The sequence below is a fragment of the Ostrinia nubilalis genome, chromosome 5, assembly GCF_963855985.1.
Source record: "Ostrinia nubilalis chromosome 5, ilOstNubi1.1, whole genome shotgun sequence".
Lineage (NCBI taxonomy): Eukaryota > Metazoa > Arthropoda > Insecta > Lepidoptera > Crambidae > Ostrinia > Ostrinia nubilalis.
The window spans coordinates 501083-520865 of record NC_087092.1 but is presented as its reverse complement, the minus strand read 5'-3'; the positions used below and the strand labels follow the sequence as shown (position 1 = coordinate 520865).

Genomic DNA, 19783 nt, shown 5'->3' with positions numbered 1-19783 from the left:
TTAAATTATACGCCTGTCTCATTATTCGATTAATAATTAAAAATAAAACATAGGATCGATTCTAAAGTATATAATCATTCTAAAGTCATAAAAATCATATAAAACACAAATAGTATATCAACAATCGTAAATAGGTGTGCCATTTAAATCATACATTCTCTCTGTAACCCTATAGTTAGTACATGTAATTAATTCATGTTGCTGTTCGCAGCAATAACATCTACAAACGAATTGTGATTATAAACGTGCATTACAACGTAAAATATTGTTACTCATATTTTCCATAACGTAGGTATTTATTAACTTTTAACATGTACCACATGCCATTCTGTGCGCAAATAACAAATGCAAAATATAGTAGCCCTATGATTTTCAAATATTAGCTAGACATTGAACTCTATAGCTTTAATGTAATGCACTATGGAAAACGGGAACAATATTTTCTATTACCAACTATTATATTTGTCACCAAAATATATCATGTAATTAAATATCTTTGATACCTACCATGTTTAATTTGCAAATAAATTATGATTATTATCAGTTAATATTGTTGTTAGTAATAATTATCAGGAGTATTCAGGTGATTTTATTCTGGTGACAAAAATCATACTCTTGATTTTATTTTTATTTTATTATTTAGGAACATTTATTAAATTTGTAAGATTTAGCGAACGTATTTTGTACTAAAATGTACCACTTCACTGTTACTGACTAGAGTCACCTGTTGGGCTTGCGTAAATGCTAATACATAATACAACACTTAATACGAAAATCGGCAGTAAAGAACCCATTTGAAAGTAAAACAGGCTGAAGTCAAATAACTCCAATGAAATCAAGCACATGACACAATAATAAACAATTCATAAAATTGCAAAGATAACACTTAATTTATAACTATCTACTTTGGATATTGTTACATTGCTTCCTCTAATAATAGAAAATGTTAGCAGCAAAAATATTGTATCATAAGAATATAATATCATGATACCTATACTATATCATAAAAAGTGAGTACTAAGTTTTTCAGCTAACTTGGTGCATGTATTTATTTTTTGGTGCCAAAGAGAGCTGCCAGTGGCAAGTAAGAGTATAAAATATATAATTAATTATCACATTTTAATTGAAACATCCCCTTTTCAGAATTCATACTAAGCATATTTATCTATCTACAACTACATATACAACAAAAATTGTCCTATATCATTGAGAATTCGAGTGTGTGTTCTCTGCAATAATAGTATTCATGCACAAGTCTGACAGGAAATAATTCATCAATCATTACACTTATCACAAGATATTAAACTTTTACAATCAAAATATCATCTCATTATCCTTAAATTCAAGCAAAGAACTTTAATAGTATACTTATATGACATCTGATTTATTACAATTTGTTAAACTTAAAGACAATAAGTACTACACGCACATTGTGCATAACAATAGCTGAGAGGTGACTATAGACACCAGTGACTTCAGAATCTTTCAATTTACATCTTATTTACATAGATATAATACAGAGTTATTATATTAGATAATAGAAACTTCGCTAAATCTGAAAGAATGTATGCTACTGTGGTGAACAGGGAAACATTCACTTTGATTCTGGCTTGTCGGGTTTGCTAGGCTCCGCCTTCTTTTCGTCGTCCTTGAACAGGAGCGGCGTCATGCCCAGGAAGCAGCCGATCGTAATGCCTATCACTCGGCCCTGTAGGGGAGATAAATTGCAGTATGAAAATTAAGTTTGGTGGCGTGTGGTAGATTTGTAGTCAGTAGTATAGATTGTAGATTATTAGTTACTGGGTGGAACAGTATTATCGTTAATCATCTCAATGATCTGAGTAGGTAGTAACTATAAAATTATCACTGTCACGGGATTTTGCAACCTGACTGTACCACTGATGAAAATATTGTGCAAATGCGGGTGAGTGAAGAAAATTCATCGCGCCCGAGCAGACGACGCCGCATCTCTTCAGTCTGCCCGCGACCAGACTGGTGCAACCGAGTTGAAACGTCGGGCGGGAGTATCGGCGGCGGGTAAATATCTGTTTACCATTATTAAAGTGTTTTTGTCGCAAAATCCCATGATAGTGATAATTTTATAGTATAAAAATGCAACATAATAGTTTAAAATATTAGGTAGAGTAACTATTTGCTATCTGTGACACAAGAATATGTCATAGCCCACGGGAGCAGCGTTTGAGGTGGTGTCTGTAGTGGGAGCGGCACTGACCATGTTGCTGAAGCGGCGCGTGACGGGCATGTCGAGCTGCACGGGCGACAGCGCGGGCGCGCCCAGCCCGATGAGCGCGGCGGCGCGCTCCACGTAGTACGAGGAGCCGATGCCGATGACGTCGCTGAACGTGTTGCCCAGCGCCGCCGCCGCCATCGTCGACAGCGTGATGTACGCGCTCATGCTGCTCTCTATGCTGTCGCCCTGCACAACACGATACAAAGTTTAATGAATTGAGCTTCAGCATTGAACTGTTCAAATTGACTTGTCACATCAGTGAGGTAGATATGGAAATAATTAACTACTTTTAAAACAAATTTTAACTACATCTAACATCTGTAATCACATTGTATTTGAGATATTAGATTGCCCATTTACTTAATATTTTAGACATTTTTTTTTATGCTACACAAGGCATTTGACCGCAATTTGACATATTGAAACCAAACCTGTGGATTTTTACAGGTGATAAAATTGTTCATGATTTCAAATGAGTCATATAAAGAAAATTGTAGACTTAAATAATATTACCATGAGGCCCATGAGTAAATCAGTCTCTGACAACATTATACAAAACATTATGATGTAATGTTGACTCATAATTAATGGAATCTGATTCATTCACATTTCACACATAGCTATCTGTGTAATTATTGACTTGTTGTATACTAAACAAATATCTATTTCTGAAGTAATTCTTTTCAAACTCAATAATATAATTTATTACATCCATAATGTTGCACGAGGTGTTAATCATTTACTAACTTAATTTAAAAGAAACACTCACCGCAATAATCATAATAAAGTTGTCCAAAAACCCAAAGCCAATGAATGGTATAGAATTGGATAATGATACTGAAAAAATAATATGTCGTTTTAGATATGTTATTGTATTATTCCAAACTAATCTAATAAACATCTGTTTACTTACAGTGCAACAGCTCCTTGGTACTGGGTTTGGGTATAGTAGAAGCTGAAATACAAAAAATGGTATTTATAATAAAGTTAAGTCATTTCCAAATGAACATTAAGAATCATTGAATTCTCAAAGAAGTCATTTATTAGCATGAAGTATGCCAGTGATAACACTGCAAATTGTAAAGTCAACATAATTAACTGGGGCATTAGATAACACAAACTGTAGCTTGTAGTTTTTGATCTAAAACTTTGTCAACCAACCATATTTCTTCTTCAACCAGTCTTCAGGCACAGGGCAATAGGTTCCCGTTGGATCGACGTCTCCCAAAGAAGGGACTTTGCTAGGTCTCCCTAGCTTACTTCTCCAGCGTAGACCAGCCAATTTGTCTACAAAAAACATTATTCAATAAGTACATCTCCGAATAGTTTGGAACTCTAGGAATAAATCAACCTGCCTTCAAATTCTTCCTTGATTCTATTGGACTCGTATTCTTGTAATGCAGAAAATAACACTTTCCGCTCTTCATCTTTTAAATGCAGCACAAGTTCAGTGGCGTGCACTTTTGTTAAGGGCCCTGTTAGTTGGGTTTGTTCGTCGAAGTCTTTAGATGTAGGACCTAAGCCTAATTTACGAATTTTCATTGCTATTGGGACAAATATTTGGGACTTTGAATACACCACTGTAGCACTATGTCGCACTTGTAAGTTTGATGAAGGATTTTTGTGGCAACATGAATTGAATCGAATTAATGGCCGAGTACATAATCGTTTGATTACACGTGCTGCCGGCATATTGCAACTAAATACTTTAATTTAGCACAACAAAATACAAATAAAATTCTATTTCCGACGTTCAACTCATTTGATGTAAGAAAGAACACGTTCCGTTCCGATCCACGATGTTAACTGTCACTCAAATCTGTCAATGAAGGAACAAGGAAGATGATTTTGTGAATAAATGAATTCAGTCAGAACGCAAAATTACATAAATAATTATATGAACATTTAAAAAACAAGATTTGAAAAGGGCACATTTGTAAATCAGCGCCCTTTTAATACACAGTAAAGTTGGATTTTTGTACATAAAATTCGTTGAATGAAACGTTTTTTCCAGGAATCGTCAATTAGTGATGTAACCACTGAGCAAGTAATCACTTCATTGATGTAGCATCCGATTACTTTACTCTTGATCTTGTCTGTCGTTAAAATGTAAAAATATTGTGGACCTTGAGTATGAGTATTCTTTGGTTGTGGACTTTTGAAATAAAGCATGTCTGTCTACATTTATTTGTGAGAATGACAATTTAACTGTCTTCTTCTTTTCGTGTCGACAACAAACCTACACAGTGTCAGCCCAAAACTCCGCCATAGGTTGAGGTCGCGTAACGAGAGGCTATCAACTCCAGCAAAGATCAGTCACTTCACTCTGATGCCTTGCGATCGAAAACTGTCTTTATTGGCATTTTGTCTAGAGGGGTATTCAAATATTACATCAGTAGGAGTACTGTGTTCACCTCCTCATTTTTTGCTGCGCGACCTATACCAAGTAGCCGCGCGCAGACAGTTGTCCGATGAAATCGAATCTTGCGCTCGCCAAGTTCATAGATGCAACGATTGATAACATAGATCAATCGTTTCATCCAAATGACGTCCATTGCTGGACATCACTTCAAATGTCTGTAATGTCAATTGTCATGTCACTGTCATTTTCATTCAATGACTTGTCAAATGTTCGATACGGTGCCAATTTTCCTCTGTTTTTCATAAAATCAAAACAGAAATAAATATTACCGACTTGTTAGTAAGTGAATTGCGCAATTAATTACCGTAACGACATAATACCCTACTATTTTGATTGTAATAAATATGTTTCAAGATGTTGTATTTTGTGTACATGGGGTTATTTACCTTTATTTTGTGATGATTTTCAGGTGTTTTGGATGCGTTTAGGAACTAAAAGCAACGATTGCAAGTAGTGTAAAGCATCATGCACGATGTTGGAGGGCTTGGTGGCTTGGGTTTTGAACAACTACCTCGGGAAGTATGTAGAGAACTTGAACACAGATCAGCTGAGTGTCGCTCTGCTGTCTGGTGAGTACTGAGTATCCAATTAAGACATGTACGACTTCCATACATTCTAAAGTAGTCCTAGCTGCAACCGTTTATGGTTTAATTTATCTTGCGACATGTTTTCCGACATTTGTTTATAGATGTTAAAATCAAATTAAAATGATTTCTTGGTTTCAGTTAAAAATAGATTGGTTTACTGGTTGTAGTTATCAATAAATTACCTAAATAACTTAAGGTTACGTTTCGATTTCTTTTAGGCAAGGTAGAGTTAGAGAATTTACCTCTAAAAAAAGATGCGCTGCGCCACCTGGGCCTGCCGGTGGAAGTGCGCTCGGGCTTCATCGGCAAGGTGCAGCTGCAGGTGCCGGTGCGCCAGATCCGCTCTGCGCCCTGGATCATAGTCATTGAGAGGCTGTATGTGGTGGCGGCACCAGTTAATCTAGATGAGGCAAGTCATTGACACATGTTTAGATTACATATAATGTATCTAGTTGCAGCTATTCATTTTTACTGTTACTAATAATAACAGAGTTAATGGTAATCTTAATAATTAATTTTATTCATTGTGTATAGGCATTGAGTATTTTGTACACTTTGTTATATGATAAAGATATCATCATTTAAAATCCCTCATAATGAAAAATAAACTTGAGTTATATTTACTATTATATTGGTCGGTTCTCAGACAAACCTTAACCTTTAGATTGTTGGATGATGTAATGCAATGGATCAACACTGATGACATTGAAAGATATGATAAGACTGTCTAATGTCTAATGCGTACTATACATACTTCATGACATACATTTGTTGTGCTTAGGTATACATTTATAGTAATACATTCACATTTTTATTTACATTCAATATGTACTCACAAAGATAAGATTATTTTTTTGTGTATTGAAAATAAGACATCAAAGAAGGATAAAACTTTAAGACATAGATATTATATTCTTCATTGAATACTCCATTACACAATCACAAACATACAAAATGTTGACAGGAAACATTTATTTTTATAGTTTTTTCCATAAGCAGTTTATTTATGGCTGCAAACATATTGAGAGGAAAAATTACCTCAATAGGGATGTTTCCTGGGTCAAAAAGCAAGAGTTTTAATTAGTCCGTCAGTTAACTTATCAAAAAATACTCTACACGTATTTTTCACTTTTTCAAACTAATGAAAATTTAAAGAGATGCGCGCCAAAGTTCATAAGAAGAGGCCCGTGACGTCAATGCTTGCATAAAAGTGCCGCACGTTGTTTCAACTTCAACGCACCATAACTATGTAATTATTTGTTAGATTGACAAATAAAAATATATGTGTCCAATATTTTCTGAGGAAACTAGCCTATATGAATGAATTTTGGATCTAGAGCTTTATTAAAATATAGGTACTTATTATATTTTGAAACATTACTATTTGATCCAGCACAAAATAGAACAAAAGTGCTTTTGTATTTTTTTTGTTTGGTGTGCAATAAGGGAGCAGCACACTAAAAAAAAATTATAGTGTCTTTCGAGCGTTTTCGTCACGCCAGCGCAGCGTCACCATAATGCGAATGCTGAGTGGCTGCCAAATAAGTAATGCAACAGCGAGGTATGGGGGTTGCTTTACTTGTTCGATTGTTCGAAAAAACGTTGGTGTCGCGGTGACGCTGAGTCAAGGCCGCGGCGCGGGCACTGGCAAGACGACGACAATCGAAAGATGCTAGTGGTATAGACCTGTGACTGTACCTTTACGATGATGGTATGAGCGTGTGTTGCGCGCAGTGGGACAGCGAGGCGGAGGCGCAGACGGCGCACGAGCGCAAGCTGGCGCTGCTGGACGCTCTGGAGGCGCAGTGGCGCGCCGAGCACGAGGCGCGCGACGCCGGCTACTACGCCGCCTCCTACTCCTCCTGGCTCTCCTACGGCACCGGCCTGCTGCACAACATCGTCGAGAACCTGCAGGTGCGTCGGTGGACAGAACTCATCGCCCTCTGGCGAAGTCGGAAACACGTTCTAGAAAGATGTGTCGTTATGGGTTTTAGAAATAACGAAACGCGACGGTTTTCGAATCACGAATAACGTTTTCAAAACTAGTTTTTTTAAACGAAGTTATTTCCACAACGCTCAAGCAAGAGTGATAATAATAACGTTAGGTGTTTGGTTAGCTGCAAGGCCTTTAGGAAATTATGACCTTCAAAATAAGACTCAAATTCGATTGAATATCTAACGTACGACGAAGATTATACCTATTTCATCCACACTTATGTTAACGTCCTATGGCTTCCTCACTCGCACACGCACTCGATTCGTTGCGATCCTTATTATTTGGACATCATACATTACTCGCTTTACTCCTTTAGGTTACAAAAAATATGTTTAAGAATCGTTAATGTACGGACGACGGCACGTCCAACGTAACCACTGCGGGTTCTTGTGCAGTTGTAATAGGGGCGAGTATGCAACAAAAATGGGTAGCTTGATGTGCTGTCGTGTGTACGACGTTGTCTTCAAATATGTCATAACGAAGCGGGAAACACGTTATTTTTTGTGTCAACCAAACATCTACCTTATGTAGTTTGCTTAAGAGTGAATTCAGTTTAGCTTTAGAGCGTTGTGGAAACAATCGTGTTGAATAACGAAGAGATTCTAACGTTGTATGACGTTCAAAAAAACTAGTTTAGGCGTTTTTGGATAACGAGTGATCACTGGTCAGGCTAATCACTCGTTTAATAACCAGTGATAACGAATAACGCCCATCGCTAGTCACACACACAAGTTGGCGATGGTTGATATCATCGGCTTGTATAGTCTACAAAATGTCTCGAGAGAGAATCTGATGATAGTTTTAAATGAAAGAAAGAAAGAAAACATTTTCGTTCGTATATCGTTTATTCGTTCATCATTTATTCAGTATCACATCATCTACAAAATAGAAAAATACTTATATTTAAATGCACATACGCAAGATACTGAAATGACCTATTGTGCACTGTGATTGCAGTTGAAGCTGTACGACGTGCACATCCGCTACGAGGACGCGCTCACGTGCGCGCCGCGCGCGTTCGCGTGCGGGCTGACGCTGGAGGCGCTGACGGCGGAGTCGTGCGACGCGGGCTGGGCGCGCGGCTTCGCGCCGGCGGCGGCCGACGGCTGCTCCTACAAGCTGCTGGAGCTGGCGGCGCTGGCCGTGTACTGGGACCCCGTGGCCGTGCCCGCCGGCATGCTGGCGCAGTGCCCGCTGTCCGAGCTCACGGTGAGTTATGGGATTTTTTTAGCAATTTTCTTTTACCTTTGCCGTGTGCTGCGATCTTTTTATAGACAGAACAGATACATGATCATTTTGAAACTCGTTTTTGCCTTAACCATTTATGTGAACAATAACGACTAAAGCCCGGTTTGTGAGCATGTAGAATTTTGTCCAATGACCCCAAGCTACCCATCCTTATCGATCGCGCGTAAATGTATTGCTGTCACGACTGTGCGACGGGCGCCCGCAGTGAGTGTGCGAGCGCGACAGCAACATAATTACGCGCGAGCGATAAAGATGGGTAGCTTGGGGTCATTGGACAAAATTCTACGTGCTCACAGACCAGACTTTAATAACAATCTTTTTTCAGACACTTACTTATGATAAAACTATTTATGTCCCTTGACAAACACGGCCTATCGTATATTCCAAAATACTGGTCACAATTGAATAAATATTTTTGATTTGATTTGTCAATTACATAATTTACCTTGGCTTTAATCTTTACCCGATGTTCATTTACCAAAGAATATTCTTTTAAAACGTGAAATATTGTTTGTTTCCAAAATATGTTAAATAAATAAATCATTCCAGGAGCGCATGTCGGGCGCGGGGCAGGGCGCGCACCGCTACGTGCTGCGGCCGGCGTCGGCGCGCGCGCGCGTGCGGCGGGAGCGCACGGAGCAGCCGCTGCGCTCGCGCGCGCGCCCGCGTCTCGCCTGCCACCTCACGCTCGACAGCGTCACGCTCGACCTCACCGCGGTAAAGGCCTATTCAAACCTGAGCGATATTCGCTGCCGCTGTGGGTAGAGGTACATACCGCGCGGATTTCGCTCAGGTATTTAGTATCAAGTACCGCGGCTAGAGCGTTTTCTCTGCCGCAGACGGTAGCGAATACCGCTTAGGTCTGAACAGTATTATTACCGCATACCCACTGGGTTTTCTCTGCCGCAGACGGTAGCGAATACCGCTTAAGTCTGAATAGGCCTAAACTATTCACCTTTACGCTCCGGCGCAGACGGCCGTCCGGAAGAAGGAGGAACCTTCGCCTGACGCCTCCTTCCCCCTTCCTAGGCGAGACCAGTGAGTGTTAGGCCGGGAGGACCCCCCATCATCCACATGGACTCCGGTCTAGACAAAAATACAACGGGCGTTTTACTGAGTAGACCCTGCCCTTTTAGCGGGGATAGTTCCAAAGTCCTACAATTCCATATAATCCACTGGTCGTCGGAGCGCAAAGCATTTCCCGACTTAAGAAAAGGCCAAGGCCATAAGCTCCGTCCTTAAAATAAATAAATAAAATATTGCCTTCGTAGAACCTTAATTACACATACAGGAAGTTGAGTTAAAAAGGCCATTTCCATCGAAAATATATAAAAGGAGAAACTGACTGACTACATACCAACGCACAGCCTAAACGGTTAAATGTAGGCACTTGTTTGGAAGGGACGTAGCTCAGGTAAAAAATCTAAACTGCGTAAGATAGATGCAGGGGGTAAAACGGGATCCACGCGTACGAAGTCGCGGGCGGCCGCTAGTAGAAAATATAAATTACAGCAGCATTAATTTTTTTTTGTTCCATATTATGTATTTTCAGTCGTGTGTGCCCCCCAGGTGCAGTACCAGGGCGCGGTGGGCTGCGCGCTGGGGCTGGAGCGCATCGCGCGCGTGCGCGAGTTCCGCGCGCTGCGCCCGCACGCGCCCGTCGCACAGCACGCGCGCCTCTGGTGGCTCTACGCGCTCTCCTGCCACATCCCCGACCACCCCTGTGAGCTACCATACATCTTACGATGCACAGTGTGTTATGAGACTGTATAATCGGACATTCTCATTTATTTGATGAACCGTATAGAGCTTAGTTATACAAACATGACAGTAAAACTCCTGTTTGAAAATTCCACGTAGTTTTCGCAGTATAAAAATTCAAAGTTGCCTATTTTTTTACTTCAAATATTCTTACTCGTTAACTAATAACATTTAATTCAGAAATGTTACAATACTTCATAGAGCTCTTAAAACTACACGTAATAAGCGTATTAGCGTAGTGCGCTGTTTTAGCTATCCACCTGACCTCTGTTATTCCACAATATATTTTTTGTACCTACTCATAGGTTCTAATGTTTTGACCTCTTCGTTTGAACCTAATGATAGAAGCAGTAGTATAGGTCGAGCGCATAACTCAATCAGTTACGTCAAATGTCAGTAAGACTAAATTTATATGCTCTGTCATGTCAAAATTATCCCTCCAGTACCGCTCCCATAACTTAGGCACTTACTGAGTTAAGTGCTCGACTTATAACTGCATCTTTTGTCCAGGGACGGATCCGAAGCCAACGTGGGAGTCTTGCCTGGAGCAGGCCCGCAAGACGAAGCAGTACGTGGACATCTGCCTGTTCATCCTCAGCAACCCGGCCGCCGCGCTGCCGCCCGACAAGAAACAGCTCAAGGACGACTTCGAGTGGGCCACGCCGCTGCACATCCTCAAGCCCTTGAGGGAGGTCAGTGAACGACAAGTAGTCGGTGGTCATCCGACCATGACCATTAACAAAAGTTCATTATCATCATCATTTCAGCCATAGGACGTCCACTGCTGAACATAGGCCTCTCCCAATGATTTCCACGATGTCCGGTCCGGACCTTACATGAACTAAAGTCACTGACATAGCCCGACGGATTAACAAGCTGAAGTGGCAACGAGCAGGGCATATTAGCATGCAGAACTGACAGAACTGATGGGGCAGCAAGGTTCTGGAGCGGAGGCTACGTACCGGAAAGCGCAGCGTAGGACGCCCATTCACAAGTTGGACCGACGACCTCATAACAAAAGTTTGACTGACATATTTACAGGAAAAAATGAGACTATTACATGTATGGTGAATGTCCTGAATATGGGTGTGGGCATCTTTCAGGTTGCCATGCGAAAAGTACCAAAATCGACGCCGGCGTCGACGCCGGACCAGCCGGGCGCGTCGGGGCGCAGCATGCTGGTGCACTGGTTCCCGCAGTGGTGGGGCTGGTACGGCGCGCCCGCCGACCCCGCGCCCGCGCCCGCGCCCGCGCCCGCGCCCGCGCCCGCCCCCGCCCCCGCCGCGCCCGTGCCCGAGCTCGAGGAGGAGATCCTCGACGTGCTGGCCGACTCCATCGAGAACAACACGCTGCTCAAGCGGGACACGGTCTTCGCGCAGTTTGAGTTCGAGCTCAACAAGGGCAGCCTCAATTTGAGGGAAACTGACGAGGAAGACAGGTGAGTTGCAATAAAAAATATCTTATTTGTGTTGTGATTCGTTTTCAGTGTATGTGTTACAGTCAAAACTCATAATCGGGTCTCGGTCAAAACCACTTTTGACTGGAAAAATTGACCAAGGGCATCAGTCAAAACCACTAACTGATTTTTGCAGTCAAAAATGGGTTTGCCCGATTATGAGTTTTGACTGTCACATATGCTCTTTCATGAATTTGTATTGCTAGTTTCCCCTGCCTAAATAATACGTTCGATCGCCAGCCTCGGGCTGGAGCTGCAGTGCAGCCTGGTGCGCGTGTGCGTGGAGTCGCGGCCGCGCGGCGGCGCGCTGGCGCTGCAGCTGCGGCTGGGCGCGCTGTGCCTGCGCGAGCGCGTCACGCCCGGCACGCTGTTCCCCGTGCTCATAGCGCCGCAGGTGAGCTCTGCCTGGCATGCCCTAGGGTAGACGCCGTAAGACCCTCCCCACAATAACGTATTTCAAATGTCGTCGTCTCGCCAGCGCCTGCGCATCATTGATTGACACACGCTGGCGCAGGAGCATCGCGACGCCTACGCTGAGCATTGCGGTGTGATGGAGTTGCGTTGCTTGTCTGAAGACACCGTTACGTTGGCGCTGCGATAACCCAGCTTTACATAGCGCCGCGTAGACGCCGCGCAAGCGCTTACAAGATCCACAATAGTGCCTTTCTGCTTCATTCCGTGTCTTTTTTGCACGATATGATAGGCATCTCATCCCACAGGGCATGATCCGCGAGGGACTGAGCGCGATGAGCGCGGGCGGGGCTGCCAGCTGGCGCGCGCAGCCGGCCGCGCAGCCCGCGCAGGAGCCGCTGTTCCAGCTCAGCTACGAAAAGAAACCTTTCGGCGTCAACGCCGACTACAAGTGAGTTGTCCGTGTGTATAATAATATGTCTGTTTCTTTAGTTATCGAAATACAGCATTAAATATTAGCCATCACGCCTTTTACTATGAGTTTACATGAAATCATCATCGCTATCAAAAGCGTCAAAAAAAATCTATGTAGTTTTTAGTTCTTGAAGTAACCGCTAGGGGCGCTGTACAATCTGTCATTCATTTCATGTCATTTTTTTAAACAGTTGCTAGCGAGCACACCTAATGTAAACTCACGGCAACACACACAGGTGACATCCTGTTGCAATTTATTTAGCTGATATAAATAAATAAATATCTTTGGATAATTTCACACAGCGCCATCTAGCCCCAAAGTAAGCAACTAATATGCTTGTGTTATAGGTGCTAAAGCCCGGTCCGTGAGCACGTAGAATTTTGTCCAATGACCCCTGGCTACCCATGCTTATCGCTCGCGCGTAATTATATTGCTGTCGCGACTGTGCGACTGGCACCTGCAGTGAGTGTGCGAGCGCGATAGCAACATAATTACACGCGAGCGACAAGGATGGGCAGCTCGGGGTCATTGGACAAAATTCTACGTGCTCACAGACCAGACTATAGCTTAATATGTTATGTTGTGTTTGGTGTCAGGCTGTGGGTGAAGTCGGCGTCGCTGGAGGTGGTGTACTGCGCGGCGGCGGCGCGGTGGGCGCGCGGCTTCGTGCGCGCGGCGTGGGCGGGCGCGCGCTCGCCCTACGCGCACGTGCGCCAGCACACGCGCGCCACGCTCTCGCGACACTGGGCGCACATGATGCGCGCGTACCCGGTAACTTAGTACTCTTTATTTTTATGCCAATAATGTGTTTAACTTTTTAAACAAACTTTACGGTATCTTCTTCTTCTTTTCGTGTCGACAACAAACCTACACAGTTTCAGCCCAAAACTCCGCCACAAGAGTGGCGTTATCATTACTAGACAGTTTACAGGACAGGTACACAAAATAAATTTTATAAAATCCAATTTGTATGAAAATTTAAATAATTAAAATGAAGATATAAATTTTCTGACTTCACCATACCATTTATATGACCATGTTAACATGGGCTAGTGTCGGCTCATATACCCATTTACCTAACACCCTGTAGATATAGCTTAACGAAAGTTGAAGCGAACACTTACCATCAGGTGATCCGTCTGCTCGTTTGCCTCCTATCACATAAAAAAAAAAAAAAAAAAGAACACGTATTCACACTGAAGTAATATTGGAACAGAACACAACACATTACATATTCAAGTTCAAAATATTGAATACACTATAGTTTGGTCTGTGAGCACTTAAAAAATTTTCCAATGACCCCAAGCTACCCATCCTTATCGCTCGCGCGTAATTATGTTGCTATCGCGCTCGCACACTCACTGGGGGCGCCCGTCGCACAGTCGCGACAGCAGTATAATTACGCGCGAGTGATAAGGATGGGTAGCTAGGGGTCATTGGACAAAATTCTACGTGCTCACAGACCAGACTATACGTATAACTATATTATACAGGGTGTTACTTTGCATTCTTGCCATATTTACAGAGGTTACTATATTACTGATACTGAACACAAATCCGTAAAAAAATAATGCCCGAAAAAAAATTTTTTTAATCTTGAGTATTTTATTTTATCGACAATCTGTTAAACACACCACTAATTATCGTAACGCATGCACATCACTTGTTGGCGATGGCGATAGAGACTTTTTTACTTTTTATTGTATTTTTAAATATCTATTGCAATCTACCCCCCTAGACAAAACGCACTTTTTGATCGAATCGAAAATCGAATCCGTCAAAACTCCATACAAAAAAGGGGCTTTTCGACCACTTTTCGACTGGTTTGCGATTATAATTTGCACTTTGTTTAGACCAACTATTGTCTTTAAAATGTCTTTTTGACACTTGTAAAAAACTGAGAAATCCATCAAACACAAATCACGTTATAAATAATACAAAAATGACTGAAGTGTATTCAAACAACGAATAATTTAATCAAAATGGTGCTTGGAGTGTCTGCAAGACGTCTTAGACGAAATGCTTGATGACGTACCCTTAGCGTTACACCAAATGCTCTACTACCAGCAGGATGGTGCTCCCCCACAATAAGGACGTCAAGTGCGCGAATAATACGTTTGGTGATCAGTGGATTGGACGAGGGGTCCAGTAGCTTGGCCACCACGATCCTCGGACCTGACACCAATGGATTTTTGGAGTGACTTGAAACGACTGGTCCTATGCGCAGAAGAGATAAACAGTGTAAACGCGTTACATGAAAGGATTGTTTTAGTGAAACTGTGAATGTGATACAAAACGTTTATGTGTTGCGAAAACTAAAGCGAAAAACCTACGCTTCGCCGTGCTAGACTGTGCCTTCATCAGAACGGAGGACACTTTGAACACTTGCTTCGCAGTACTTAAACTTTGTAAGTAGGAACTTATGAATAAATAATTAATTGCGAATAAGGTGATTTCATTTCATACTTAATTTATTAATTTGTAAAAATAGGGTACAATGTTGTAAATTAATTGAAACCTTATTAATTATTACGTATTTTTGACGGTCCTAAGCCCGTAAAGTAGAAAGGAAAATCTGAAATCAACTGAAGAGTATTTTAAAATAGTTATTATGACTGGATAAAAAGGCTGGTACCCAAAGCCATAAAATTAAGAACTAGGCCACGCCCACTAGGTTTATTCCACTTGCACCTGTAGAACGTGCGAGACAAAATTGGTTTATTCCAATTTGTACTGAAGAACCAAATTTACTAAAATCTTAGTGTACTTTCTTTATGGGAGTCTCTTGTTTATCTTAAATAAAAGGTATTGTTACCTACTTTTATCTCTGTGAATATGGCAAGAATGCAAAGTAACACGGTGTATATTTATTTCTTTATTTTATAGAAACCAACAGCGATACATTGAAAATGTTATATACAGGGTGTTTCTTGTAAGGTGTCAAGCCGAAGGCAGGTGATAGGTGAGGACTAGACCTATCGATTTCACCCCCATGTATGTTCTACGATTTTTCATAGTTTAGAAGTTATCGTTAATTTTGTGATTTTTTCAAATTGTATGACCCAGTAGGCTTTAAATTTTTTTATCTTTTTTTTGGGTCGACTTTTCTCAGATTTCTTTTTTTTTGACAGATTCCCTATTAATTGCAGATTTTTGAAAAAAATAATCAACTTCCTATCTTTGATGCAAGATACAAAATTTTTGCTAGAAACATAAAAAATATGCTTTTAGCGGAACATTCTAAAATTTTCAACTTAAAAGTTAAAAAAAAAAAAAGAAATTCCATAGGTCGAAAATAATTTTAAAAACTGCGCAGTTTTCTGAACTTTCATAATAACACAAAAAAACATGTACTTAATAGGCCATTATTTTCTGTAATCGCTCCACTAAAGTGGTAAGTCGGAGATTCCGTTACGTTTTTGACTTTCTTAGGACTAACTAATGTTTGCAATTCTCTAAGTTTACGTTACGTAGAACACATTTAAAGACAATAACTGAACAGAACATTTTTTTATCCACAACGAGGAATCTCTTGCCCTTCATCTGACCTAATGGAAACTGATGGATGATCAGCGAGCTTCACTCGGAATCCTAAACCACAGAGGAATTGGCTGTCCTAAATAGGTGGCCTTACCACTAGACCACAGGGGTGGTTGTTACTTTACGATTAAATTCGATATACCTACATATTAGAGTGTGAAAGAAAGGGAAAGAGTTGTGGTGTGTGTGTGTGTGTGTGTGTGTGTGTGTGTGTGTGTGTGTGTGAGAGAGAGAGAGAGCAAAAATGGGTGTAATAATTTAATTTAAAGTAAATGTTCAAAATGTCCGCCGTTGACCTGAATGCACATTCGACAACGACGCAAAAAAATTCTTTGTAAAACCTTCTTCTTCATTTTAATTTGGTTTTGTGCTTCAGTCAGCTTTGTCCGCAGTTCATCAATATTTTCATATTCCCTATTGTTATACCAGATGAAGGGCAAGAGCTTCCTCGTTGTGGATAAAAAATGTTCTTTTCAGATATTGTCTCTAAATGTGTTCTACATAACGTAAACTTAAGGGATTGCAAACATTACTTAGTCCTAAGAAAGTCAAAAACATGTAACGGAATCTCCAACTTGCCACTAGAGTGGTGCGATTACAGAAAATAATGGCCTATTAAGTACATGTTTTTTTGTCTTATTATGAAAGTTCAGAAAACTGCGCAGTTTTTAAAATTATTTTCGACCTATGGAAGTTCTTTTTTTTTTCAAACTTTTAAGTTGAAAATTTTAGAATGTTCCGCTAAAAGCATATTTTTTATGTTTCTAGCAAAAATGTTGTATCTTGCATCAAAGATAGGAAGTTGATTATTATTTTCAAAAATCTGCAATTAATAGGAAATCTGTCAAAAAAAAGAAATCTGAGAAAAGTCGACCCAAAAAAAGATAAAAAAATTTAAAGCCTACTAGGTCATAGAATTTGAAAAAATCACAAAATTAACGATAACTTCTAAACTATGAAAAATCGTAAAACATACATGGGGGTGAAATCGATAGGTCTAGTCCTCACCTATCACCTGCCTTCGGCTTGACACCTTACAAGAAACACCCTGTATAACTATACTATATACAGGGTGTTAGGTAAATGGGTATATGAGCCGACACTAGCCCATGTTAACATGGCCATATAAATGGTATGGCGAAGTCAGAAATTTGATATCATCATTTTATTTTTTTTAATTTTCATACAAAATAAATTTTATAAAATCCGATTTGTATGAAAATTAAAATAATTAAAATGAAGATATCAATTTTCTGACTTCACCATACCATTTATATCACCATGTTAACATGGGCTAGTGTCGGCTCATATACCCATTTACCTAACACCCTGTATATAACTATACTAACACGGACCGGGCTTTAGCTACCTCACTCTTGTTAAATGTCTGCAAGTGAGACAGTATTCAGTACAGTACAGTTTGTATACAGATACAAATCTTTAGAATAGAATAATTGTTTATTTGCATAAAACGAGGTATACGTTGTTAAAAGCTAGAATAAGTTCACATGTTTTGCTACATAAAATACTTTGCTTTTATTGATGGTTTCAACTCTCGTTGCGTGACTTATGAGCTGGTTTTTATGCTTCCCAGGGCGAGCGGCGGTCGTGGCACGTGGAGCTGGACATCTCCGCGCCGCAGATCCTGTTCGTGGAGGCGCTGTGCTCGCGCGAGGCGCGCGTGCTGGTGGTGGACTTCGGCCGCCTGCGCCTCGCCAACCACGCCGACTCCTTCGCCGCACCCGCGCCGGTGCCAGACACGCTCGACGGTAAACTTGCACGAGTCAACAATACTTTCTCATAGTTTTAACATGCGATTCACTCTACATGTAGATACTCGTCGCCACTGTAGAGTAAGGTTACTGCCATTTGTTAGTGACGAAGACAGTGGCGCCAACTGGTGAGCACTGAAGTGTTAAGAGGACTATCGCATTTGCACTCTTCAGGATAACGCCAGTGTAAAGTAGGGTTATTTCAATCACCAGTGATGCCAACTGTTAAGCTTCAACCACACCAACGCGTGCAGATCGCCATCGCCGACGCGGTGACGACACGATGACAGTTCACGCGACCTGTCATTGGCCTTTGATCGCGCTGTGATCGCGCCAGCGCTGGTGATCTGCACACGTTGGTGTAGGTACACTCATCTAAAAACAGTTCAACTTTCTTACAAAATGAATTTTCTCTTCTCTAATTTAATTTTGCTTTATGTGTTTTATCTTGCTGTATTTTATCTTTTCTGAATATGTTTTGAACTTTGCAATAACGTCTGCTGTTTAGTTTTTTGATGTAGTATGTACATACTAAGGGTAACAACCTAGTCCATAAAATCGCAGTGTATTAAAATTTGTAAATCATATTTTGGCTGTAACCTGTTTTGTACGTCTTAAATAAATAAATAAATAAATAAATTGAATTAAACACGCGACGTGCCATATTCTCCAAACACCCAATCGTATTGTTGTCCAGGCGACGTGACTCCGACGGAGATGTTCATGACGCCGTGCTCGACGCCGCCGGGCAGCCTGCTGTCGCCGGGCTCGCCGCCCGAGGCGCAGCCCCACCACGCGCCGCTCGACGCCGCGCACCTGCACACCAGGCTGTACGACAGGTGAGTGACGTCAGGGGGCGTGGCTTAGACGATGACGTGCCGAGACAAGACGTGAGTGTGAGAGTGTAAAAGGGAGCTGTAGCTAAAGCCTGACCCGTGAGCACGTAGAATCCCGTCCAATGACCCCAAGCTGCCCATCCTTGTTGCTCGCACGTAATTATGTTGCTGTCGCGCTCGCACACTCACTGCGGGCGCGCGTCGCACTGTCGCGACAGCAATATAATTACGCGCGAGCGATAAGGATGGGTAGCTTGGGGTCATTGGACGGGATTCTACGTGCTCACGGACCAGGCTTTACCTCTCGGGGTGTCTCGTTATTGCTCGCTCGCTCTCGCTCCTGTGTTCGCACATGGGGCTGTTTTGCGAAACATAATTAACTAGCTTTTGCCCGCGGCTTCACCCGCGTGAAATTTAGTTTGTCACAAATCGTCATAAATTATAGTCTATTCTGGGTTATAAACAATAATACTGTAAAGTTTCATCAAAATCCGTTCAGTAGTTTTTGCGTGAAAGAGTAACAAACGTCCATTCAGACATCCAGACATACAGAATACAGACATCCAAACTTTCGCATTTATAATATCATTAGGATTAGAATATTAGGATGTATGAACTGTATTTATGTGACTGTTGGTGTTCCTAATAAATAAATAAACATTCGGATGAGTCTGGGTGAGAGCTCTCGGACGAGACTGACGAGAGTGTACAACTGACATAAAATGTTGATTACGTAAATGATCATGCAGGTATAACATCGAGCTGAGCGACCTGCAGATCCTGGTGGGGCGCGCGCGCGACAACTGGAAGTATGCGCACACCAAGCCCACTTCCACGCTGCATCTGCTGGACCGGTTCAGCATATCGCTTCAGGTAATGAACTGACGTTTGTGTAATTTGAGTCTTAGATCTACTCATCTCTTGCTGTTAACTGCGCGTGCCCGTTAAAGGCATGGCAGGACCTGCTCCCTTAGACAAAACGCACTTTTTGATCGAATCGAAAATCGAATCCGTTAAAACTCCATACA

General features: G+C 41.4%; 2 protein-coding genes across 2 annotated transcripts in view; one reads left to right on the top strand and one right to left on the bottom strand.

The window, feature by feature from the left end:
- Positions 1 to 55: 55 nt before the first annotated feature.
- Positions 56 to 4190, bottom strand: LOC135071593 (uncharacterized). The gene is made up of 6 exons (XM_063965355.1): positions 3607 to 4190; positions 3413 to 3538; positions 3165 to 3206; positions 3021 to 3088; positions 2234 to 2437; positions 56 to 1708 (listed from the first exon to the last, which is right to left on the bottom strand). The coding sequence occupies exons 1-6, from the start codon at positions 3941 to 3943 to the stop codon at positions 1595 to 1597; spliced, it is 891 nt and encodes a 296-aa protein (XP_063821425.1). The 5' UTR covers positions 3944 to 4190; the 3' UTR covers positions 56 to 1594.
- A 5755-nt stretch (positions 4191 to 9945) lies between these two features.
- The window catches only part of LOC135072094 (intermembrane lipid transfer protein Vps13D), a 31884-nt gene continuing 22046 nt past the window's right edge, over positions 9946 to 19783 (top strand). Inside the window, exons 1-10 of the mRNA XM_063966044.1 lie at positions 9946 to 9954; positions 10074 to 10227; positions 10776 to 10957; positions 11369 to 11703; positions 11962 to 12115; positions 12441 to 12583; positions 13204 to 13378; positions 17742 to 17916; positions 18617 to 18758; positions 19505 to 19628. Of these exons, the coding sequence (XP_063822114.1) occupies positions 9946 to 9954; positions 10074 to 10227; positions 10776 to 10957; positions 11369 to 11703; positions 11962 to 12115; positions 12441 to 12583; positions 13204 to 13378; positions 17742 to 17916; positions 18617 to 18758; positions 19505 to 19628 (1593 nt within the window). The remainder of the gene's footprint in view (positions 9955 to 10073; positions 10228 to 10775; positions 10958 to 11368; positions 11704 to 11961; positions 12116 to 12440; positions 12584 to 13203; positions 13379 to 17741; positions 17917 to 18616; positions 18759 to 19504; positions 19629 to 19783) is intronic.

What these genes read in the sequence shown, in the direction of transcription:
- LOC135071593 (XM_063965355.1), bottom strand. Translation starts at nt 3,943, where the DNA reads ATGCCGGCAGCACGTGTAATCAAACGATTATGTACTCGGCCATTAATT. An exon ending in ACTTTATTATGATTATTGCG is followed by an intron (nt 2,438 to 3,020) that starts GTGAGTGTTTCT and finishes CGTGTTGTGCAG; the next exon opens with GGCGACAGCATAGAGAGCAG. An exon ending in CGCGCCGCTTCAGCAACATG is followed by an intron (nt 1,709 to 2,233) that starts GTCAGTGCCGCT and finishes TCTCCCCTACAG; the next exon opens with GGCCGAGTGATAGGCATTAC.